Source organism: Trachypithecus francoisi, unplaced genomic scaffold (genome assembly GCF_009764315.1).
Source record: "Trachypithecus francoisi isolate TF-2019V2 unplaced genomic scaffold, Tfra_2.0 Lachesis_group2, whole genome shotgun sequence".
Classification (NCBI taxonomy): Eukaryota; Metazoa; Chordata; class Mammalia; order Primates; family Cercopithecidae; genus Trachypithecus; species Trachypithecus francoisi.
The window spans coordinates 98,757,964-98,784,449 of record NW_022681465.1 but is presented as its reverse complement, the minus strand read 5'-3'; the positions used below and the strand labels follow the sequence as shown (position 1 = coordinate 98,784,449).

The 26,486-nt window shown below is 37.9% G+C and overlaps 1 protein-coding gene across 7 annotated transcripts in view; it reads right to left on the bottom strand.

Annotated features, from left to right (window-relative positions):
- MAST4 (microtubule associated serine/threonine kinase family member 4) overlaps nt 1–26,486 on the bottom strand; it is a 595,073-nt gene that overhangs the window by 272,290 nt on the left and 296,297 nt on the right. For 4 of the 7 annotated variants that reach the window (XM_033179737.1, XM_033179738.1, XM_033179742.1 and 1 more), the window contains 2 exons: nt 22,800–22,831; nt 5,481–5,516 (listed from right to left, as the gene is read on the bottom strand). In XM_033179737.1, coding sequence (XP_033035628.1) covers nt 5,481–5,516; nt 22,800–22,831 — 68 coding nt within the window. The remainder of the gene's footprint in view (nt 1–5,480; nt 5,517–22,799; nt 22,832–26,486) is intronic. The other 3 variants (XM_033179739.1, XM_033179741.1, XM_033179745.1) reach the window with 1 other exon arrangement.

Sequence of the window (26,486 nt, the reverse complement as noted above, 5' to 3'; positions counted from 1 at the left end):
GAGGATGAGGAGAAGAGGATGACATTTAAACATTTAGATGTATACAAGTATTGGGGAATTCATAACTAGGGACCAAATTCAATGTGTCGCTTTAAAAGATAGTCCTTTGACATGACAACCTGGAAGTTACATGCAGCTGGCAGTACATGTCACCAGCTCACAATAGGTTCCCAAAGGAAAGAGGCTGCTATTTCTCTTTAAGGCACAGAGAATAAGGGTCACTGTCTACTGACCCAATGGCTTCATCTCAATAAATGGAGCAGTCTCAACTCATCTCTTAATAGCAAGAAGACATGATACCAGGGAAGACGAGCACTCAGGTCACAATTACAGCTAATTTACAATTTCCACAGTGAGCCCAGAAACAGAGTGGGTCCGTATTCCAAAAGAACTGCATCCTGTCTTGGGATGCTACACTTTCCCACTGACAGATCTGTTTAAAATTTCAGCAATATGGAAGTCCCGCAGAGGCACTGAATCTGCTGTGTCAGTAGTTTGCTACCTCCTGTGTGTGGGAGGCTTAACATACTCGACCAGTGGACTAAGGCAAAATAAAGATGAAAGACTTGTGGCATTTCATTCTGAGACAATTTAAGATGGTACCAAATACATGAAGGTATTATTGAATAAAGGCAGCATTTTCACGAGAAGATATTATTATTTAATTAGAACATTACATGAAGTTACATTTTACCTTGGCCATTTGTACACAAACTTTACAAGTCTTAAACTGATAATTAATGTATGCAAAACATTAATCTTGATTCATTGTTTTCTTTTGAGATGGGGTCTCACTCTGTCACTCAGGCTGAAGTGCAGTGGAATAATCTAGGATCACTGCACCCTTTGCCTCCCAGACTCAAGCCATCCTCCCACCTTAGCCTCCTGAGTAGCTGGGATTACAGGCGTGTGCCACCATACCAGCTAATTTTTTGTACTTTTTAGTAGAGATGAGGTTTCACCATGTTGGCCAGGCTCGTCTCGAATTCCTGAGCTCAAGTGATTTGCCCAACTCAGCCTTCCAAAGTGCTGGGATTTCAGGTGTGAGCCACCGTGCCGGCCGCACTTTTAATTTTTAGTTGTACTATTTTTTCATCTTTTATAATGTCACATAAGGGTTTTATTTCAGTTTGATACAAATTAAGAATGCCTCTGACGAAGGTGGGTTGCAGTTTACCTCACCTCATTAGGTCCAGGAGTGATGTCCCCGGCCTTTACGGAGTGCTGCTTTGAACATGAGACCTGAAAATTTTTGGAGGTATATTATTGTTTTCTAGTCAGCACAGAATACTCATTTGCTTAGTATCCTTATGTCAGACTTAGGGGCTCTAACCTAACCTTAGTTGATTCATTTAAATCAACATACATGATATTTTTTTTAACCCAATGCTACAGTTTTAGGGCAACCCCCTTGCCACCCCACCTTATTCTTCAAGTCATGTGAACATTATTTTATTATTCTAGTGCATCCCAACTTATCACTTTGTACCCTCTAATCATAAGTGGCTTTTTGGGCGTCCTAGTCCACTGCAGCTGCTGTGATTTTTCTGGCTTTGGGAATAATAAACTCCACAGTCACAGCACTGTCTGCGCACTCCAATCCTCACTCCAACCCCCAGGCTTTCTGGTTGTTTATGTTCACTTGTTTCACAAAAACAGAAAAGTTCTCTATTCTAATGTAAACGACTCTATCTTCCAGAGTCATTAGAAATTAAGCAGCCCTGGAACAAATTCAAGGGTTAAATATAAGTATTACAAAAGAAAGATTTTCACGCCTGTAATCCCAGCACTTTGGGAGGCTGAGGCGGGTGGATCACCTGAGGTAAGGAGTTCAAGGCCAGCCTGACCAATACGGAGAAACCCCATCTCTACTAAAAACACAAAAACTAGCCAGGTGTGGCGGTGCATGCCTGTAATCCCAGCTACTCGGGAGGCTGAGGCAAGAGAATCGCTTGAACTCGGAAGGCGGAGGTTGCGGTGAGCCAAGATCATGCCATTGCACTCCAGCCTGGGCAACAAGAGCAAAACTTCATCTCAAAAAAAAAAAGAAAAGAAAAGAAACATTCAATGTTTCAATGTAGGTATTAAAAGAGAAACACATTTATAACACTTAAATGCAAGTATTATAAAAGAAACAGGTGTTAATCTTACAATACCTGTTATATAGTGATTTTTACTGTTTTTAAATCTGATTCTACTTGTATTTTAAAACAATTTTACCTTAAAATTAACAATGTGGAATTTACACAGATACACAGAGTTATATTTAAAATATACTCTTTTTTTTATATTTATCAACTCTGTCAATTTTGATAATGATTAAAATGAGTGTGGGAAACACAATTTAAGTTGCTCAAAATGCAACTTATTTGAAAATACTGGAAACACAATATGCCTTTTATTTAGCAATAGTTTGTATCATTTGTCACCTCTGAACACATCATGATTGACTCTTGGCTTTTTGAGAGGTTCAACTTGTTAAAATGGCTTATAATTACCATTTCCTCTTTGCTACTTAAATTTTCACTACTGGCCAGCAGAAGTTACCTCAATTTGGTTCATCTGCTCAACCTCCACACATCCTTGAAAGCATCCTTGTTAGAGGGAGAGAGAGAGAGAGAGAAACAAAGAGACAGAGAGAGAAACAAAGAGAGAGAGAGAGAGAGAGTTCCAAAAAAAAAAGAAAATGTTCCAACAAAATTCTGCCTATTTCAATCATGACATCCAGTTATGTTCCAAAAACAGTCCTGATTACCTTTAGTGGAGAATAATATTAGAGACCAAAATCAGGGTAAATAAAGTGCCTATTAGTTTTTTATATGACTACTAGAGAAGGTAACTGTTATCACCTTTTTTTTTTTTTTTTTTTCTGTGATGGAGTCTTGCTGTGTTGCCCAGGCTGGAGTGCAGTGGCTTGATCTCGGTGCACTGCAACCTCCGCTTCCTGGGTTCAAGCAATTCTCCTGCCTCAGCCTCCCAAGTAGCTGAGATTACGGGCATGTGCCACCACGCTAGCTAGTTTTTTGTATTTTTAGTAGAGAGAGGGTTCAACACGTTGGGCAGACTGGTCACGATTTCCCGACCTTAAGTGATCTGCTCACCTTGGCCTCTCAAGTTCTGGGATTACAGGTGTGAGCCACCATGCCCAGCCTGTTTATTACCTTCTTTTGAATGAGATGGAAAAATTGTTTTGATTTAGTAAAGATGATAAGTTCATATGGAAGATTTCAGTTTAACTCTATGTGGACTTCCTTTTTTGGTCTTAATGCAAATAACTTAATTTCCCCTTCTTTTCTAATTATCATCTTTAATATTCATATACATGCAAGAAAGTGCTATATCAATCTCTTTCTGTGAATTATACTACTATTAAAATTAGAAGGAATCTCCATTTTTTTCTCTTTTTGAGACAGCATCTTGCTCTGTCACCCAGGCTGGAGTGCAGTGGCATGATCTCAGCTCACTGCAACCTCCACCTCCCGGATTTAAGCAGCTCTCCCATCTCAGCCTCCCAAGTAGCTGGGATTACAGGCACGTGTCACCATGCCTGGCCAATTTTTGTGTTTTTAATAGAGACGGGGTTTCACCATGTTGGCCAGGCTGGTCACGAACAAAATCTCAATTTTTAAAACAATTTTATTTTATCTAAGTATGTCATTAATATATACCATTCATTATATATATATACCATTCATTCATATATACCAATCATTTCACCATTTTATTTTTGGCTACAGAACAAACTAATAATTTTTTCTACTTCATCAAGTAAACATAGGTAGAACCTACATGGGGATGTCCTTCTACTTCCATAAGTAAAATAGAGACCTCACATTTGTTTGTCTTCATTTGTAAGCTAAAATTACCATTATTTTTAATCCGAGTTTTAGTATTTAGCTCCAATATTTCAGATGCCTTTAGAAAAACACAAGCTATTTATTACTTTAGTATTATACAAGCTAATGAATTTCAAAAAGAAATTAAGAATGTCAGTAAAAACAATTAATACTATATTAATACAGTGTAAATTAAAAAGAATGGTCAAAAGCTATCAAATACCAGAAAACTTTATCCACAGTTTCAAGTGTGACAATTTCTGAAGTCCATGTAATATTCAACATTAAGCTTAAAAATAATTAAATCATAAAAGATTCCAAAGTACATGGTTTATTGTGCATTTCAGTTATAGTTCTTTGTTCACATCATATTTACAAATCTCTCAACCAGTCCAGATATGGGTATACTTCATAATTTGGTACATAAACAGACATACAAAACTAGAAACTTACATTCATTGAAAACTTTAACCCCTTAAGCTTTAATGCAATAATTTAATTATTGATAATTAAAAAGTTATGGCTGTATCCCAATATTTGCATCTTGGCATAACTGTGCAATCATCACAGAGATAAAGTAAATCACATTTAAATAATTAAAACTGACAGAAGTAATCTTTAGTTTCTCAGTAAATATTCTTCCAATTAGTGGCATCAGGTAAAGAGATCCCCACATTGAGGAATATTAAATATTTGGTTCTATTTATTGAGTAGTGTTGTATTACCTTTCATTTTAAAAGCATCTAGGATAAACCTCCTTCAATTTAAAATTTTTAGTTGAACCAGAACAATGTGGAAAAATAACTGACTAAAAAAAGTCATGAAAGTATGAAAGGAGAGTGAAGGAGAACTTACCAGAAATTACAAGTCACTAGAAAAGCCAGTGTATTCAAAACAGAATGGTGTTGGCACAGAAACAGACAGATAGGAGCAGAATAGACAGTCCAGAAATAGTTCCAAATATACATGGCATCTTTATATGTGACAAGGACAACAATTCAATCCTATGAAAAATAAAGTTTCTTGTATTAACTAGGACTTAAGTAACTGGTCATCCATCTAGGGAAAAAAAAAAGAAAGAGAATCCTACCTTATCTCGTGTACAAAATTTTAAGTTGAAGATTGAATGTTTTTTTAAAATGGTGAGAAAATTTAAGAGAATATCTGCATGACCTTGGGGTGGACAATACCACTCTGAGCAAAACAAATAATTCAGCAGCAATAAAGAAAAAGACATATTTGATTAAATAATAATTAACAATTTCATTTGGCAAAAGACATCATAAACAGATAAAAACTGCAAAGACAGTTGCACGCATACAAGAACAGATTAATACTTTCATGTAAGAGTTTGTAGAAACTGAAAAACACTACTAAATGGAAAAATGGGCAGTGAAAATGAGCATGAAATGAAGAAAAGAGAAATGTAAATGAACAGTAAACATATGAAAATATACTCAACACCAGTGACAGTGAAGGAAATGCAATTTAAATTAATGACCATGCGTAATAAGGTTGGAAAGAATTAAGGGCAGTGGCATCCAGTGCTGGTGAGAATGTAGGAAATGGACATTCTTATGTGTGAAGGTGATTTGCTATTCTTTTGGGTAAAGTGATAGCTATTAAAATTAGAAATACACCTACCGTTTGACCAAGCAATTCCACTTCTGGGAATCTATCCTATAGGAAAAAAAGGACCAGTACGTAAGGATATAGGTACAAAAATGTTTATTGCAGCATTGTTTGTTGTGGGGAGGGGAGAAAGGGAGTACTGAAAACAACAAGAATGTCAGTTAATAGGAAAATGGTTAAATAAAATGTGGTATATCTATAATGTAGAACATAATATAATTATTAAAATAAATCTGATAAATTTGTATCTACTGACTTGGCAGACTGATAAGGTGACAAAAGAAAATCGAAGAGTGGGTGTTTAACATTCTTGTTTAAGACAGGTAGTAGCAACAACTGCAATGAATCAAGGTACACAAATGTACCTGCACCTATATGCACATGAAGCGAAGAATGGAAGAATACACACCAGTCTAACAATGACTGCCTAAGGTTGTGGATAGAGACAGGGATTGGAAGGGATGGGGATTATTTACTTCCTCTTTGTATATCTTTGTGCTGTTTCACTAGTTACTATGATCACAATAGTAATTTCATAATTTTCAAAACTGTTATTAACTTTTATAAATGGTAGTACAGTAGTATTTCTATACATTCATCTTTAGTAAAACAGTAGTAAATGAACAAACATTTTTTGCCTATGCCAGTCTCACCATTGTGTTCAGTTGGGGCTACTTGCTTAATATCCATTCCATCTCTCTCTCCCCTCTGTGTATCAGTCATGTAGTTTGGGTGGACTCCATTTCCAAGGACTCCTGAACGCGCTAAGCTACTGTTCTACACCAGAAATACAATTCAGAGCCACTTATACAATTTAAAATTTTCTAGTAGTCACAATAACAGGTTAACATAATTTTAATAACATTTAACCCAATATATCCACAAATACTATCATTTCAGCATGCTATTAACATAAGAATTACTAATGAGATATTTCGCATTCTTTTTCTGGATCTCAGTTTTGACTATCCGCATTGCAAGAGCTTGAGAGCCACATGTGGCTAGCAGCTACTACACTGGACAGCGCAGGTCTAAGCTAAAGATGGCAATGCTAGAAACACTCCCACATTCAGGATTAAACACAAAATTTAAAATGGTCCAATTGAAGAGAAACCCATAATGGTAGGAGACGAAAATTTCTTCTTCTTCCATTAACTCTGGAAACTGCAGGCAGACACTGAGGGATGAGTCAGGAAGGAAGCCTGCAGCCAGTGCAGAAGGACCTGTGTCCCTGAGACAGCACTGAGCCTCAGGACCAGCCCCCCAGTGCAGAAGGACCTGTGTCCCTGAGACAGCACTGAGCCTCGGGACCAGCGTCTGCGTGCAGCCTCAACTGTTTAGTTACACAGCTAACAATGTTTTCCTCCAATCACTTTGAGTTAGGTTTTCTATTACTTGTATCGAAAAGTACACTCATTGACAAACTCATCTATGGACAGTGTCACATCCAAAGAGAATGATTTTCTTAAGTACACTAGTTCAAATGCTAAAATTTTCTTCCAATTACTTTTAGTCAAGCTATTCTTTTGTTAAACTAGCTTTATTTGATAACCTTTTTTAGAAATCTTCTGAAAATATCCCCAAAGAAGAGTCCCACAGACTAATTTCTTATCATCCAGGGAAACATCCCAGTCACTATACAAGAGAACAAATATTTCTCCTCAGAAGAAAACATGAAATCTCAGAGCAACCAATCAGCTCTCATTCCACCTTCCTTTTTTTTTTTTTTTTTTTTTTTGAGATGGAGTCTCACTCTGAAGCCCAGGCTGGAATGCAGTGGTGCGATCTCAGCTCACTGCTACCTCCCCCTCCCGGGTTCCAGTGATTCTCCCGCATCAGCCTCCTGAATCACTGGGATTACAAGTGTGCACCATCCCATGCCCGGCTAATTTTTGTATTTTCAGGTGAGACAGGCTGGTTTCCAACTCCTGACCTCAAGTAATCCACCCGCCTCTGCCTCCCAAAGTGCTGGGATTACAGGCGTGAGCCACCTCGCCGGGCCTCTGCCTTCTTTTCTGATTCTCACTCTCCAGACCTGAGTTTCTCATCCTTGGCACTACTGACATTTTGGACAGATAATTCTTTGGGCAGATAATTCTTTGGGGTTGTCTTGTTCACTGTAGGTGTTTAGAAGTATCCCTGACCTCTCTCCACTAGAAGATAGTGAGAGAAACCCTGGTCCCCAAATAGTTGTGACAACCAAAAAGGTCTCTAGATATTGTCAAATGTCATCTTTGGGGGTAAAATCACCCCCAGTTGAGACCCACTGTCCTAGACAAGCAATCAGTTCAAGTATAACCGACCTTCATTGTTGTATCAGACTCAGGCATTGTAGCAATCATTAAAGCATGATGTCACCCTCTGTGTCTCCTGCATCACAACATTTTGGACCCATGGTCCTCTCCCCAGCCACGGAACCTCCTCTGGTCACACTCTTCCTCTTCTACCTCCTCTCTATGCTAAGCGTGAGCTCTCCATTATAGTTCTTTCTAGAAGAAATGTGGCTAGTTCCTTCTGACTTCAGCTTCAAATCATGACTTGAGCTACTCCCTGAACCACCCACCCAACTACATCCCTTGCACTTCTCTGAGGGGCTTTTTGGACAAAGTATTTGCTAATTTATGATCACTCATTCCTCAACCCAAACTCCCCAGCCTGGTCCTTCCCCTCCATCAACACACCTGGGGGCCATTCCATCCCATCTTTCCACACTGTATCAGCTTACACACTGTCCTCTTTAATCCATCTCTAAGACTAGAATTTCAGTACAAATACTGGTCAACTTTCCAAGCTCCTCAGGTTGATCTATGGATTCAATATGATTTCAATAAAAATATCAACAGGTTTTTTTTTTGTAGAAGCTGACAAACTGATTCTACAATTAAAACAACTAGAATAGCCAAAACAACTTTGAAAAAAGATGAACAAAGTTGGAATACTAATGCTTCTGAGATCGACTTATTATAAAGCTATAATAATCAAGATAGTAGATTGATATGAAGACAAATCAATGAAATATAAAGTCTGTAAATGGAAACACAAATACACAGACAACTAATTTTTGACAAAAGTTCAAAGCATTTCAGTGGAGAAAAAACAGCCTGTTCAACAAATGGTGCGGGAACAATTAGAGACGTGTATGCAGAAAGCAACTTCAATCCATATCTCACCCCCATGTATAAAAATCAACACATTAATCATAGACCTAATGTACAATCTAAAACTATAAAACTTTTGGAAGAAAACATAGGAGAAAACCTCTGTGACCTTGGATCAGGCAAAGATGGCTTAGATCCAACACCAAAAGCATTTAAAGAACGAATAAAGCTTTTGCTCTTCAATAGATGCTACAAAGAGAATAAAAACACAAGCCACAGGCTGGAAGAAAACATTTAAAGATCACATATATCAGGTTTATTTATAATGGCCAAAAGCTATAAATAACCCAAATGTCCAGTGGCAAGAGACTAATGAAACTGACACAGTCACTCAATAGGATATTACTTAGCAAAAAACCCTAATAAATGATAGACATATGCTATGACATGGATGAATCTCAAAATACTTACGCTGAGTGAGAAGCCAGGCCTGAAACAAGGGTGCATACAATATCACTCTAGTTATGTAAAATAAAAAAAAAAAAAGCAAACTAGTTTTTAGGGATGGAAAGCATTCGTAGTTGTCTGGTTGGGGATGTGGGGGCGGGGAGGCAATGACAAAGGGGCAGGAGAAAACTTCGGGGGGAGATGGGTATTTTATTATCTTCGCTGTGCCGGTGGCTTCATGAGTGTATACACATATCAATGTGTGAAACTGTGCACTTTAAATTATGTACAGTTTATTGTATGCCAATGACGTCTCAATAATGCTTTTTTAAGAGAGAAATGCAATGCTAGCTGTTGGGGAAAACCTCACTACCATACCATGTAGAGACAGATGAAATTGGATCATGCTACTTGGGAATCCATGAAAGGAAGCAGTTTTAGAGGTTTTGTTTTGTGGTTTTAAACTCCTCTGTGGGTTAACACAAACAGAATTCACAATTCTTGGGTACATGAACATAATACAGCCTAGATGATATTAAATAGTAGATGTGGTGTGTGTTGGGAGGGAAAGACTTAGACCCCTACGAAAACCAATTTAAAGTGTCTTTGCTTTAATTCTCTTTTTAAGTGCCTCCCAAGACAATCACCACCATCATCTTAAAGGTATGTCTGACCAACATCTTTCAGCAAAAAAAAGAAAAGAAAAGAAAAAAGAAAGAAAGAAAAAAGAGAATAAAGCTAAGTGGCCTGAATTCTCAAAGATAATAATCAAATAATATGCTTTTAACCAGGTGTTTGATGGCATTTCTCCCCATGATTCTATCAAATTCAACTACATCTACATACATATTGGTAGTGCCTTAGAAATCCACCTTAAAAAGCCAACACTATTCCTCTAAGACATGAAACTGGTGTAGTGATCTATTAATTTCATTCCAGTGTATGATGTCAAGTGCATTTTAAAAATATACTTCATTGCTTCCAAGTGCTTCTTTAATCCACAAGGACTGGTTTTAGCATTTAAGCTAATTTATTCTAGACATAAAAAAACCTTCTGCTTATTCTTGCAGATAATTGATTCTTGATTTGTTAAGGTACTAAACACTATGGTTTATGTGCTGACATACAAACCCCCTGGTAAACTCACTCATGTGCCCCACACAAAGCAAACTTGAATGTTTATTGCCTAGGGAGAGGGGTCAAAAGGAGCTGAGAAAGGAGCAGAAGTCTCCCTTACTTTGTCCTGCTGCTAGTCCAGTGGGAAGGTCCTATTCTCCCTGCAATTAACATTACCACTTGTTCCACAGCAGCCGCACATGGAAGGCACACAGTACCAATTTCTCAAATCAAATGCCCTCCTCAATTTCCTAAAAATAAAATAAATCTAGAAGATAATCTCTGCCTCAAAGCTGACCCCTCTAAGTAAAAGCATATACCACTACCCCCAAAAACAATAAAAGACTGCACTGGAAAATCAGGGTTTAGGAAGAGTTAGGCACTTGATGCTAATGTTACCAAAAGGTTAATCCCATTGATCTCTATGACACACCAAAAGTTAAAAATCGTTTTTTCTGCACAATAAAGAGAACAAAGCATAAGCTAAATTAGTATTTTCTGACAAAGAACATCTTCACATAAACATCTACAAAATATGTAAATATTTCTTGAAAGATTACTTTATATTTCTACAATATACATGTTTAAATTCATTCATTTATTTATTTTTTAGAGACAGGGTCCCACTCTGTTATCTAGGCTAAAGTGCAGGCACATGATCACAGCACCTCAAACTCCTGGGTTCAAGCAATCCTCCCGCATCAGCCTCCCTAGTAGCTAGGACTATAGATACATGCCCAGCTAACTTTTTCTGTTTTTTTTTGTAGTTGTCGTTGTTGTTTTTTCGTTTTTTTTTTTTTTGTTTTGTTTTGTTTTGTTTTGTTTTGTCTTTTTTTGTAGAGACAGGGTCTCGTTATTTTGCCCAGGCTGGTTTCCAACTCCAGACTTCAAGCAATCCCCCTGTCTTGGCCTCTACAAGTGCTGGCATTATAGGAATGAGCCACTGCACCCGGCCTGAATTTATTATTAGAATTTGCAATCTAAAAAAAGTTTTAAATGTGTCTGTCTATGCTAGGTCAGATTCCTGCCACCCATTTCCACATGCAAATCAAACATATAGACTGTAATCAATAAAACTTTTTCCTCTCATGCAAATGTGTTCACAGAACTATCTGCAGAGAATTTCCTTATGGTGCTGGTCAAAAGTTAAGTGAGTGATGTGCGGGATGAAGCAGAGCTCACACGGTCACTGGGAGGAAGTGTGCAGTTACTGGCATTTCCATGGGTTTGTCTCATGTTCCTGTACTTAAGCATGGGAAAGCCCTCAACATCATCCCAAAAGAGGTGATGTCATAAAACAACCTATTAAAAGAAAACATGGGCCTGGTGCAGTGGCTCACGCCTGTAATCCCAACACTTTGGGAGGCCGAGGTGGGCAGATCATGAGGTCAAGAGATCGAGACCATCCTGGCCAACATGGTGAAACCCTGTCTCTACTAAAAATACAAAAATTAGCCGGTCATGGTGGCGTGCACCTGTAGTCCCAGCTACTTGGGAGGCTGAGGCAGGAGAATCGCCTGAAGGGAGGCAGAGGTTGCAGTGAGCCAAGATTGCACCACTGCACTCCAGCCTGGTGACAGAGTGAGACTGTCTCAAAAAAAAAAAAAAAAAGAAAGAAAGAAAGAAAGAAAAGAAAACACATGTGTATTCAGATGGAAAATAAATGGCCCACCAAAATCCTCAGAGGGTGAGGTCCCTAACTCAGAAAAGTAGAGAAAGAAACCCTGAAAACCTTTTGGTGTGGTTTTTCCCTCTAGTTACTCAGGTGTGACAGTCTACTGCCACAAGGAGTGAAAGAAGAATTTAAATCTTAAGAGTCAAAATGGCAAAGGAGATGGCACAGATTCCAAGAAACACCAGGACACAAGAGAAGTCCTACCTTTCCACAGTTCCCTGTTAGAGCTACCAGGGCCCAACTTGCTACCACACAACGGGGGTAAAGAGAGAACAATACAGAATTCAGCTGCTCTGCTCACATGGCTAATTGGATAATGAATATATTTGGGGACTGCCAGTTACTGCAGCTGGGACCATTACACCACACCAGTGTGGCTGTCACTATTCTCTTTACAGTCTGAGATAAACTCAGCATCCTGGTAGTGCCGGGTGTGTGGCTACAGGTTTCCCCTTCAGCTACAGTGTTAAGGGGACGCTCTTAAGGCAAGTTTGAGGCTTTACTTTCCAAAATGTTCAAAGAAACTATGACAAACATGGTGACAAGCAAACTCTATGAGGTCTACCCTTTATTGGGTCCATACTGTGGGTGTTGATGCTCTCATTTCTTTATAAAACAAAACATACCTGTCTTAGTCTGTTCTCATGCTGCTAATAAAGACACACCTGAGACTGAGTAATTTATAAAGGAAAGAGGTTCAATAGACTCATAGGTCCACAAGGCTGGAGAGTCCCAACAATCATGGCGGAAGGTGAAGGAGGAGCAAGTCATGTCTTACATGGTGGCAGGCAAGAGAGTTTGTGCAGAGGAACTCCCATTATAAAACCGTTAGATCTTGTGAGACTTATTCACCACCATGAGAACAGTGTGGGGGAAGCTAGCTCCATCATTCAATTATCTCCACCTGGCACTACCCTTGACACATGGGGATTTTTACCATTCAAGGTGAGATTTGGGTGCGGACACAGCCAAACCATATCAGTACCCACTCCCTTGCTGATATCTGTGTTTCTAACCCAAGCATGTTGACCTCAAAAAGGAAAGGCTGCTTGCCAGTCCTTGGGAGTTAGGAACCCTAAATTCTGGTCATGGTTTGCAATCAACATATATACTCCCTGAGCACAAGCAAGCCTCAAACCCTCTGAGTCATTAGTTCCTTGTTTACTAAATAAAGATATTTTCAGTCAGACTTCTCTTAAGGCTTCTTCCAGCTCTGAAATTCTATGATTAAAATTTTCCATATAGACTGCTATAATATACCATATTATTCTCTCAACACCTGTCAGTCCCAAAACACAATTTCAAGGAGTGCCCTGATTACCCTGCTGAGAAGACATGGCTTAAATCTGATAGAGGGGCCACTGAGGACAGGAAGTGAGTTCCCTCAAGGCTTAATGATACTGAGCCAGAACACCTGTGGGATCTGTCCCCACAGCAGTGCAGAGAGCTCGTGTCCTTAGGGTTGACCAACGCTGGGTACAAATGAAAGAGCTATCCAAGGACATGGGGTCAACTGCCCCTTTCACACCTCTTCATGGAAACAGAACAGCCCCTAAGAAAATGCTACTCCAATGAGCTGGCTTTAAGGGGATTTCCCCAGCCTACTTTGTGGTCTTTTGCCTAACTCAACAGGACAAAAATAAATGATTTGGGGAGAGAGAAAGAAGGGCATAATTCCCAATATATTTTATTTATTTATTTAAGAAAATATACAGTACTTATTGTATGCCAGGTATTGCTATAAACACTTTACAAATATTAATTTAATCCTCTAAATAACTTGAGGACACAATGACATTATCATTCTACTTTAGGAAACTAAGGTACATAGAGGTTAAGGTCGCACAGTCGGCTAAATGGTAGAGACAGGATTCAAACCTAGGCAGTGTGACTTCTGAGTCCACGCTCCGAAATGCTACTCAGTGATGGATTACCTACTGATTAACAGATGTGAGAAGGTGGCTTTTAGTGAGACGGCACAGATATCCGCCTCTCTCAATGGGTCCCTCTAAATAAGCGTTGACGCAAAGGACTGCTCATTAAAAAACTTGCCCCCAATCCTACTTGATTCTGATTTGCTAAAAAGTTATTCCAGTAAATATGAAATAGGGAACTTCTGCTCCTGCCCTTGGCTATCCAAAAGCACACTTCACCACTATGCACACCCACCAAAACGCTAAGAATATTAATTCTCAACTGGGAGTGGCATTTTAGATTTACCTTGAAAACTGGTTAAAAGTACTCAAGCCTCTACCTCACCCTGCCCTCAATACACACTAGACTCTGATTTGCATTCCCGAGGGTGTTCGGCAAGGCACACAGATTTTTGACAAACCTCCCACAGGTAACCTAACCCTCTCCCCTGGGACAAAACTAAGGTCTTCATATAATTTTCAAAGGTAAGAAGATCAATCCTACATTGTTTCTATCTCCCAAATCTCTTCCCTACCCACTTCACAGAAGACAAACGCATGTGTGATAAGGAAAGCTGCAAATACGCGCCAAATACCAAACTGGCTATTCGATGAATATATAAATGCAATTGACATTCTTCCACAGTCTGAAATCCTCTCTTTACTCTCAGGATAGATTACACTGTTTTCTTTTTATATAAACATGCCACTTTAAATGCTAATTCAGATGCGACGCTCGATTTTTTTCTTCGTTTTGTTTTTGGGTTTCTAACATTCAAAATGACACTGGACTTCCATGTGGCTTTGACAATGAATATTTTGAATTCTTGCTTCAATATTTGTGGGGGTGGAAGGACAGAAAGTGCTAAGAAACCTAAATTTATTTTAAAACTTATTCAAATATGGTTTATATGTCCTTTATTTTGTTTGAATCAAACTCCCTCTTTCAGGAAATATTGCCTTTACTTTGCTGAAAATCTCACCAATGTAATTCAAGTAAGTTGAAAGCCAAGGTGATTCCCTTTCCTTGCCTTCCAGAAATAATCTCATTTTTCTCAAACTACTTTTCTAAACAGGCAATCAAGGCAGTATTTTCTGATATATAACAGGCCTGAATGTAAGTCTTTTTAAAAAATACACACACACACACACACACACACACACACACACATATCGACCTATGCCCATTCAATTATACAGAAGCTCACTTCCTATCTTGTGTCAAAATTAGGAATTCCAGTTTTAGAAATACCCTAATCCAATACATACAATTCAATATGATTGAGACAGGAGACAGCCAAGGGTCCCTGACAAAATCCCACTTTCAAGCCTAAAACAGCCTGAAGGCTGAAATACCAGACTGCAGGTCCTGGATGAAGCCCTCCCTTTTTCAGCTGATTCTTTCTGAGTAATGCCCACCTGCACCCCGGGAGGATGAGGTAGAGCCTCGGGAAGTTTGCACCCTTTGCAAAGGGGAGGAGCCTGGCCTCTTCTGTTCGTGTGGTGACCTGGGATTCTATCTGTGAGGTGGGAAACCTCCTAGCAGGACTCTCTCTCTCACTTTGCTGAGAGTTATTTTTCCTTTTCACCCCGTAAATTCCATTTTCCCCACCCTTCTGTATGTCCACGAGCCTAATCTTTCCTGGTCGTGTGATAAGAGCCCAGTTTTAGCTGAACTAAGGAGAAAGTTCTCCAACAAATATATCTACTGTAAGACAAACTATCTCAGAAATCTAGCAGGCCCAGCTCCACCCAGAAGCTACCATCAAGTTCCCCTGCTTTGTAGTCCTAACTACTTTTTGACAATATTCTCTCCCTCTGTTGGTCACTCTCATCTTCCATCTCATCTCTGGACACCCTTTACTGTCCCTAACCAAGAAAGGCAAAATTAGAAGGCGGTAAAATAAGTTCATTATTCTTTTCATACATTTATTAATGCATTCACACTGTAAAATGGTTCTGAATACCTGTTCAACTTCCTGCTAGCCTTGTTTCTTGCCAGTTCACCAGAAGCATCCCATTAATGAATCTTCTTCTGCTGTGCTAAATTTAGTTTGGGTGACAACCTGTCCTGACCAAAGGTACATACATTTTTCAGTGAGGTATCAAAGACATCTCCAAGATCTGGCAGATGAATTTCTAGTATTGGAACGTTTGACATGTGGCAGATGTGTTTAAGATGGAAATCCCCTTGGCGGTCAGAGCGGGTGGACCTCCTAGCAGACCTGAAACTATCAAATGCCAGTAGATACCTAGCCCACTTATTCCAAGGCCAGTCCTAATAGACTCCAACCACTCTCAGAGGAATAACGAAAGGGTGAATGGAGAAAAATCATAAAAACATATAAACCAAACACAAAATTCTAAGTCCCCCATCTGACTGAATGAATCCCCCCTCTCAGCCAATGGCATTCCAAAGCAAACCTGAAAAACTAGTTCAGACCATGATAAGAAGAGAGGGTCGGACATGCCTCATGATACCCTCCTTCCCTCTGGAATTCAGCACAACTGACCAGCTGACATTAAAACAGAGATCTGAAGACTGACAAAGCAGGCTCTTTGGAGTGTAAGAGACCAAATTCCAATGTGACTCTAGTATAGCATCACATGACAGCAGGCCCTGAAAGAAATTAAAGTACTTTACCCCAAAATATATTTTTTGATAGATGTTTAAATGGCTCTGCAAATCTGTCTCTTGTGGAGAAAATCTACACTCTGTAGAGACTCTCTTCCCCTTCCAGAACTTTTCCTGATCCAGGAGAGATTAAGAGTCTGATACCTTTTAAGGCCTGACAAGAGACATTTACCATCTATTCTACATAATAAGAACCCTAGTTTCCACAATCACTTATCTTAACCCAGACACACTCCTTTCTACTGATTCCAGTTCTTAGATAATAATTCTTCAACCAACTGCCAATATCAGAAAATCTTTGAATCCACCTATGATCTGTAAGCACCACCCACCCAGCTATCCCACCTTTCCACACCAAACCAATGCATAATTTACATGTATTGATAGGTGTCTTATGTTTCCTGAAAATGTATAATACCAAGTGTAACCCAACCATCTTGGGCACATGTTCTCAGGACCTCTTGGGATGATGCCTCAGGCCTTGGTCGCTCATACTGAGCTCAGAATAAATCCCTTCAAATATTTTACAGTTTGACTCTTTTTCATTGACAAATCCTATAAAAAGGAATATTGTTACCAGCTGCTAGTATTGTTGCTAGATCAGTTAATTAAAATAAGTAAAACCCTTTAAATTGCCTCTGGGATAATTTGAATACTGTAAGCAACTCCTCAGCATGCAGAGATGTACTTTTCCAGGACTATTACATGTATTAGGAGCTGCTTCTGCTTTGGGTTCCTGCTGCTGGATATTCTTTTTTTTTTTTCTTTTTTTGGAGGTGAAGTCTCGCTCTGTCGCTCAGGCTGGGGTGCAGTGGTGCGATCTCAGCTCACTGCAAGCTCTGCCTCCCAGGTTCACGCCATTCTCCTGCCTCAGTCTCCCGAGTAGCTGGGACTACAGGCACCCGCCACCACGCCCAGTTAATTTTTTATATTTTTTAGTAGAGATGGGGTTTCACCGTGTTAGCCAGGATGGTCTCGATCTCCTGACCTTGTGATCCGCCTGCCTTGGCCTCCCAACGTACTGGGATTACAGATGTAAGCCACTGCACCCAGCCCTTTTTTTTTTTTTTTTTTTTTTTTTAAGACAGAGTCTCACTCTGTTGCCCAGGTTGGCATGGGCATGATCTCGGCTCACTGCAACCTCCAACTCCTAGGTTCAAATGATTCTCCTGCCTCAGCCTCTGGAGTAGCTGGGATTACAGGCATGTACTTCCAAGCCTGGTTAATTTTTGTATTTTTCAGTAGACATGGGATTTTTTCCATGTTGGCTAGGCTGGTCTTGAACTCCTGACCTCAGGTGATCCACCTGCCTCGGCCTCCCAAAGTGCTAGGATTACAGGCGTGAGCCACCGCGCCTGGCCTTGGATATTCCTTTAAAAGCATCCTTAAAGCATGTGTGTGGACATAAAGATGGGAATAATAGACACTGGGGTCTACTAGGTCCACTAGTGCAGGGAGACAAGGGGGAAAGGGCTGGAAAACTACAGTTTGGGTACTATATTCACTCACTACCTGGGTGTCAGGATCATTTTTACCCCAAACCTTAGTGTTATGCAATATACTCCTGTAGCAAATCTACACATGTACTTCCTGAACCTAAAAGTTGAAATTATTTTTCGAAAGAGTTGGAAAAATTTTATAAATAAAAATACATTTAAAACAGCTGTTGCAATCAAATATCATAAACCAATCCATCAATCAAGCAAGCAAGCATGTGTGGCCAGAGAACTTAAAGCTAAGAAACTGCCAAGTGTTAGTCACTGCTTCTACTAAAATAAAGTGATAATTGCAGATAATTTTATAGATCCCAGACCTACAAAGCCATGAAACAATGCACCAGGCTTATAATTAAACAAGGTGGATGAAAGGTCATTTTAAGTAGCAGGGAGAACCTATTTGCTAAGAATAGATAATACAGTTTCCTTCTTCTCTGTACGAAGACATCTGCAAGACCACTTAAAAGCAGGAGGCAGCACAGGAGCTGGCCTGAGCAGATTTCCTGCTCCTCTCTCCAGGGTATAAACACCATCAAGGCACTCTAGGGAATTCCATGAAAAAGAAGCATCTCCGTCTCCGTCCTGGAGAGCTGTTTATTTAGGCAATTAACAAAACACAAAGGAGTCCTTTAAAAATAAATAATGGCTGCCAAGGACACCTTGGTTTTGCTCCTAACCATCTTGGGCTCACATCTTGGGCTTTTCAACTTTTTGCACTTTCCTTGCCTGAAAACAAACATTTCCCTGTGAATTTTTCCACTTAGAAATGTGATTTCAGGACTTACATGCAAAATATGGGTGAATTTTAGAAAAAAAGTACCACAACAATAATGGCACTTTCATAAATACAGACAGTACAAATTAGTTATTAGAAAAATCTAAATCAAACAACATGCAGAAGGTTGATGTGTTCCGTACTGAATTGAAACCATGAAGGATCTGACATCAGCCATCCAGCCATGGCATCACCACTTGTCCTCATGGAGCAGGCACAGTGACAGAACCTAAGAGAACAGGGCAGGTCTACTGCTTGGAGGCTCCCAATCTAGGAAGGGGAGACAGATTTGTACAGACTCCACAAATGTCTGCGCTATGTAGTTACTATACCGGGCACCTTGCTGAACACAAAGAACAGGCATTCAGAGTCACATCTCTTGGATGGGATAAAAATCTAAAGCAACAAATCTAGTTCTGAAGCTAAGTGTAATAATATACCACCATAAATGCTATTATCTCATTTGCTTCATCCCCTGGCTTCAGGTAGTATATACTAAAGCATTTCAAGATTATCACAACTTATCATCATAATTTTTTCTATGATGTTCTGGCATTAACCAATTGGTATCTGCCACTGTAGATATTTTAGTTATTGTCAAATCATATTTATTTGGAGCAATCTTCATTATGAGACAAAATTAACCAAATACACACACACACACACACACAGACACACACACACAAATACAGGTGTGATATATTTTCTTATTCAAAATAGAATGTTTACATAATTATTCAAATTACTTAAAAATCTACATAAACACTTGGTTAAAGCAATTTTAATCCTACTTCCATACAATCACTGAGTATTTTACATAAAATATTTCAAGAATACCAAAAATACAGAGGGTATAATATAAACACCCATATACACACTACCACATTAATGATATACGTGAAACTCCTTGCAGAGGCCTCTCAAATCCAATTTATTTCATTGTCTCCACTAGTAAGTGACCCTTATCATAAACTTGTTTTCCATGCATCTTTTATACCTTTACTGTAAATGCCTGTATTCAGACACAACATATTGTTTTGCATACTTTTAAGTTTTATAATATAAATGCCATCTTGTACCTGGAATTTGCTTTTAGCACTTATCATTCTATTCTTGATAATTATACCTGCTGATACGTATACTCTGGTCCGGTTACTTTACCTGCTGTATAATATTTCACTATCTGACTATATTATGATTTTGACAGGTAGCTGGAAGGAGGGGGATAAGACAATGTGATAACTTTAGTTCCAAGGAGAATGAGGGGGAAAGTACAGGAAGTATCTGGGATCAAAAGCAGCCTTGGCAAATGGCTATTCGTTGAATGGAAAAAGAAGAGAAATAGCTAAAATCCAGCTGTCTAGGAAGCTGTAATGCCTCTGGAAAAGTGATCTTGAGTTACTTGATTATCTCATAATAGCATCTTGCCTAGAAAGCTGTTTCCCTCACTTCTCTTGTCTATTACCCAGTCACAATCATTGCTTCTACACCCTTTAAAAATGTTTATAAAACAAGAGAGTCTTCAAGTTAGTTCTCATTAAAATGATCATAAATAATAGTGAGGATCTGAATTTCTTTTTCTAAACAGAATAGTTCGCTTTTTTATACTTTCAATTAATAACAAAAAAAAAATTTCCTGAGGTCTTTCATTTCTGAAAGTTTTCAATTTAATATATGTTTTTACCACGATTCTGGATATAAAAGTTATCTTTAAGCTTATTTAAAGCAATATTCAAATTTTTCAAAAAAATGTGGAAAACCCCGTAAGTTTCAGAATGCTGAAAATGCAATTTTAAAACTGCTATATTTCAAGACATACAGCTTTGAAGCAGCAGATATATCAAAAGAGGCCTTTTCAGTCTTTATCAAGGTACACACTCTCTAAGAAGTTGGATCACATTGCTATATAACCAAAGACAATAAGAAATATATCACACTGTGTGCAGTTGCTTATGTTAATATGGAACAACAACAACAAAGAAGAGACTGAAAAGAACAGCAGGAGCAAATCTCCAATCTTTCTGGGAGAAGATATAAAAAGATTTCAAAGCATTTATGGAGGAGTCATGTATGCAGTAAATAAACTAAGAAAGTGTTAACAGGTTTAATTATCAAGTACTATTATGTTGGCTAGCTGATACTAATAAAGATACATTTGTGCCTTGCTTCATTAGATTTGTACAAAATCACTCTAGCATTTATTTTAAAAAGCATTTTCCCTTTCTCAAAGTCATAAGAGAACCTTGCACGAGGAGAGTAATTACTGGCATTCTGTACAGTATTCACTAAAAATGCTGAGTGACAGTGGGTTCTAGCACAGCTATATCAGGCATCGTTAATTCTCTGGGGAATATTCGTGTTAAACAGAAAATACAAAATAGCATGTTTATTTTTAGTTTACCTCACTTGAAAATACTAATTTTCCCAGAATTCACAAAAAAAGTAGATTTGTGTTCACATACACATATACAGTGTGCTTCATGCTCATCATCTGAATGCTCAATTGACTTTTAACAGGGAGGGGAGTTTAAATGGCTCTGATGTAAATCAAACTTTCTTTTACTATGAGGATGGGCTCCAAACAACTTATGTCATTATTCTTTTTTCATTAAAGATCCCATTTTCTCAAATAAAGAAACTTAAAATACTTTCCTTATCACATATTTCCACATCAACTTATGGCTATCAACTAACATTAACAGAATTGAGACTTACTCAAGTGCAAAAGAGGAAATTACCCTTTAATAGAAACATGAAATCTAATTCTGTAATTAACATGATCTTTATAATATTATTGGAAACACTAATGTGATAAAACAAGAAACAAAAAACAAAACCCATGTGCAATCTATTAAAAAGGCTAAAAGCAAGATTTGACTGAAGTTCTGAAGTTTTCAAATAAAAAAGAAAGGGTGTTTAAGCCTTAAAGAAAAGTGCAAAAAAGCAAATGAGTTTTTTTCTATAAAAGTATTTCATGTAGTTTTCTATTTTTCTTTTGTCTCGTCATGATGGGAAATATCAAAAAGTTTGGACTTTTACAAGTTTAGGCAACAGAGTCCTAATCATGATGCAGAAGAGGAAAGAGTTTAATTCTAAGTCCATTTCCTATAGCAAACTATTTTCTGTTAAACTCTAGCACAGAGAGATGGAAGCTAAAAGCTAGTGGACAATTTATCTCAGCACATTCTCCAAAAATAATAATCCAGTGTCTGCCTGGCAGCCTAAACTTGTACAAAAGACAGGAAGCAAAATGGACAGTAATAAAATGTTCACAGCTGATGAATTTTTGGTTCTTAGATGCAAAGGCTGAAATTTTCCAAAATTTAGCCTAGAATAAACCCTATATTTCAACAATCACCAAATTTTTTTCTAATCCTCCAAGAGGAGAGTTGTAAAAACTTATCTTAAATACTATTTTTTTAAAGGAGGTGCTCCATCTACTAACTTCTTCAACTTAAATCAGACATCAAATGTAAATGTTTCCAGACCAGCCCTTACACACTACTATTGGATAACAAATCTGACTTTAAATGTAGTAAAATATTGAGGGTAGTTAATTCTGTCCTCAATTTCATTCTGCAACTTGCTAATGGAAAAAAAAAAAAAACAACTATGATTTGTGTAAATATATTAATGGTCTTAAAAATAAAAGATTAAAACACACTATAAAGAAATCAAGTCAAAGTTCATAAATCCATTATTTTAATACAAGAGCATGACATGAATCAGTTCAATAAGATCTAGATCTAATAATGGAAAGTTTAACCGATTCCAAGTCTCCAATTCAGATTCAAAAGTACATAATTTACTCCATATAAAATCCATAGTATAAAAATATCATGGATTTCAGATCATAAAGAATACTGATTCTTGATTCAGATCAATTTACACTATCTCCTGACCAAATAATGTTTTTGCTTGATCATATAACAGCATTAAAAAAATTAAGATTCTCCAAGGAATAAATATGCATTTAGGTTTACAATGCCCATATGGAACAAACCCTGGAAATTATGAAATTATTACTGTTTGACTTTTATAAGTAAATTCAGTTTTTTGTTTTCTTCAGTTGATTATCATTCATTTTACAATTGCCACTAATGAATCAGAGAAGAATCATACTATAAACTATATATTAATAAAAAGAAAACAAGGAAACAAAATCCTACTACTTACAAACTTCCTCTTCTGGGGAGACTCAGCTCCTTCTGCAAAAGAAAAAAAAAACATATATAAGTGATGCTGCATTAACCTTAGATTACTAGGATACCAAATGGATAACAAAGAACGTATCATCCCTCATTATGCTTGATTTGGCATTTCCTATACTGAAAACATTTTAATGTCATAATTTTATGCTGGATCCCTTCTTACACGATTCTCTTTACACACTGTGTTTAAGGTACAAACACAGCTTATCTGAATTCCAGAGCAGAAAAACCATCAATCTTCCCAAAGCAACTACAGTAAAATACTGAGTTGAGTTACATGGCCCTACAATTGAGCATACGGAAAATCTGAGCAAGCAAAGAATTTATCCAAATAGGATTTAGCTATAAGAAGTAGGAGACATTTTGCAGGATTATAATTAAATGAAAGGTGCAATGAAAGAGACAATTAAATCAAACTATTTGCCCTCAACAGAAATATATTCATGCAAAACATTATGCATACCAAAGATTGCACTTTCTATTTTTTAAATGATAATGGAAAAGATTTCCTTTTGGTGTTATTTCTCAAAACATCCATTTATTCATTGGGATATTTAAAAGCACCTTAATCAACTTCTAAAAGGTAATCAGACAGCCATGACAATTATTAGTGTGCTTCATAGTTTTAAAAGGGTGCCTTCACACTTCTCTCAATTTGAGATTCTTATCTACCTAATCATCAAGAGGCTGTGGAAAACCAAAAAAAAAAAAAAAAAAAAAAAAAAAAAAAAAAAAACACGCAAGAAAACAAGCCAACCAAAGAAATAAACAAAAATAGATTCAGAAATACCTCTATCCACTAATGAAGTTTTCAAAGCTCAAGAATAATTACTTGCTGTCAATTATTGAAGAATAGGAAGCGATGAGCCATTTGGCTATTTAAACTCAAAATGAAGCACACTATGACTAAATTTGGTTATTCATGCCCATAATTCTCATTTATTTTTCTGCCTTTCAGGTGCTTGAGCATTATCCTTTGAAAGGTATTTCCCCACCAGCTTCAAATTCACCTTTCCTATCTCCTATTTTTACTGACTATTTCAATGTTTGTCATGGACAGCAGGCTCAGCTATCACTTTTCCACAGCACAACTTACTCCAGCACAGCTTACAGAAAGTGGCCACAAGAGTGTCAGACCAGAGCAGAGGAGAGTTCTGTGGCTGCTGCTTTAAACACAGCAGGCCTTACTTATTAACTGGCAAATATATTTCCATGCAGATATAGTAATCATATAACTGTTCAAAAGCAAGAAGAACAATCAGCAACTTTAGGAATGAAGTGTCATCTTCTTTCTCCCAACAGCAAATGGTTTCTTTTCAAGAGCTCTAGGGTTCAGTGGTAAAGTGCCTTTTTGTTTTGTTTTGCTTTGCTTTTTTCTTGAATCCTTGATTAGTTCCAAGAAATTATAGTGTTTGCTGAACTTGGCTCCCTGATTCTGAAACATAAATATACCTTCATTTACTAAAACCTCTAATGACAAGAGAAAAGTCTCTGACCAAGACCGTTTTCCTTGGGAACTGAAACATAAATAGAAAACCAATGAGTAATTTTCTATACGTGGATCTTTGGTTACGACAAGCATTGAGAAATCAGTGTTGTATTCAGGTTAAAGAAAAGAAAAAGAACTTCCTAGACGTAATAGCTCAACACACTATATTTTTTAATTTTTAATTTTTATTTATTTTTAGGATGAGGTCTCACTACATTGCCCAAGCTGATCTCAAACTCCTGGGTTCAAGCATCCACTTGCCTCAGCCTCCTGAGTAGCCGAGATTACAAAGTACACCACACTGTACCAGACCCAGGCCATTTCTCCTAGAAAGAAATTGATACTACTGCAGAGCAAAAGGTCTAGAGACCAAATGAATAATACTGCTCTGTCCAGTAAGTTGATCTGACAGCCGCATAAAGGGTACCTGAGGTATTATCATTAATAACAACAACATAATAAATCAGATGTTATTTCAACTATATATGCAAATAGGTCACTCAGAAGACATAAGAGGAAAGGGACCAAATAAGACCCGAACAGTTCCATCAATCATATTCCACCAAAGGACCCGAGCCTAAACTGGCTGCTTTGCTCTGAGAAAAAGCTGCTGAAACAGCAAGATAAGGGATAAAAACCAACTCTGCTTTTAATCAGAAGTCTTTCCAGTAGGTCTAGAATTATGAGTTCTAAACAAGGAGAAAGGTTACAGTGGGTAACCCAGCACTGCTGCTCCACAGGATGGCAGCCGAGATTCCAAGATGAGGAGCAAAGGACATTTAATAGGCCACTGTCAACTGACCTGAAGCTACCACGCTAACCAAGCTGAAGGAGCTAATCCACCTGACGGCTTGAATGTCAGGCTCAGGACTGGAAACTCAATTTGGTAACAAATTGGAATCACATGTGATGGTAATAAAGTGAGAGAAATGAATGTGCTGTGGCCAAGACCTTGTGAACAGTAGCTGCAAAAGTCTGCAAATACCAGGAGGGCTAAGCAATTGCAGCCTGAGCAGGAAGCAGCTCCTGCCCTAATGGATGAGGGCCACATGCTGATAAATCTGCACCCGTCAGACGTAAATGAACAGCATCAAGGCATTTTATCGCCAAAGTCCCTGCGGTACTTTGTGTATGTGTCCTCATTTTATTTTCTTAATGTCAGGATAAGGTCACTAACACATACTCAGATAATTAGATAAGACGTGGTATTGGTCTGAGTCATAAACCTAAGCTTGTGCTTGACCTATGTGGTGTGTGTGTTAAAAATTTACTGTCAGGTAAGAATTGGAGGAGGAAAGAAAAAGGGAAAAAAGAAAAAACAGCAAGAAGTATCCATCTGAACTAAACAATTTGCTAATTGTTGACACTGGATTAAAGAAATTCTTAAGATTAAAAATTTCTAGATTTTCATTGATATTGATGATTCAATGATGTTTAACATTTTTTAGAGTTCCTGTTTATCATTACTTGCTTGATATTTTATCCTTTCCCCGAACTTTTAAGTGTTAACTAGCAAATATCTGCATTAGAGATAAAGATTAAATAAAATTAATCTTGTCTGAGAATCCTGTTAGTTTTGAGATCTCTCAACGTACCTGAGGATACCAAAAGATCTCTCCAATCCAGGAAGAAAACTCATGGAGAGTCTGACAAGAAAGAAGGGTAAATGATTCTGCTCCTTTGTCCCAGCCATCCTTAGCTTCAAAAAGAGAAGGCAACTGTTTCATTCATGAAGACAGAGGAGAAAACTGCAATGTTTTACAGGTACGAGCAATCGCCACAGTGGTGATTTTAAAACTATTTATAATTTTTAGTATTTAACAGCTACTCATAGACAAACAAAACAATATTGCTATACATGCTGGACATGTTTAGAGAATCTCTGAACTCTTCTAACTAAGGGTAAATTTATGATTTGAAAGAGGACATTTACAGAAGCCCAAATAATATATGTAGATACTTCCTTCTTCAAGTGGTAGAGCTTAAATCTCCTCTCTTTGAGAGTGGGCTGAGACCTAGTGACTCACTTCCAAATAACAGAATAGAGAAAGGGAACAATAGCAACATTATAGTGGGGAGACCTGCAGATACCACCATAACTGAGTGATCAAGGTTAACATCATCAGTGGTAAGCCACGCTGACATCACGCTGCCATCCTCTGA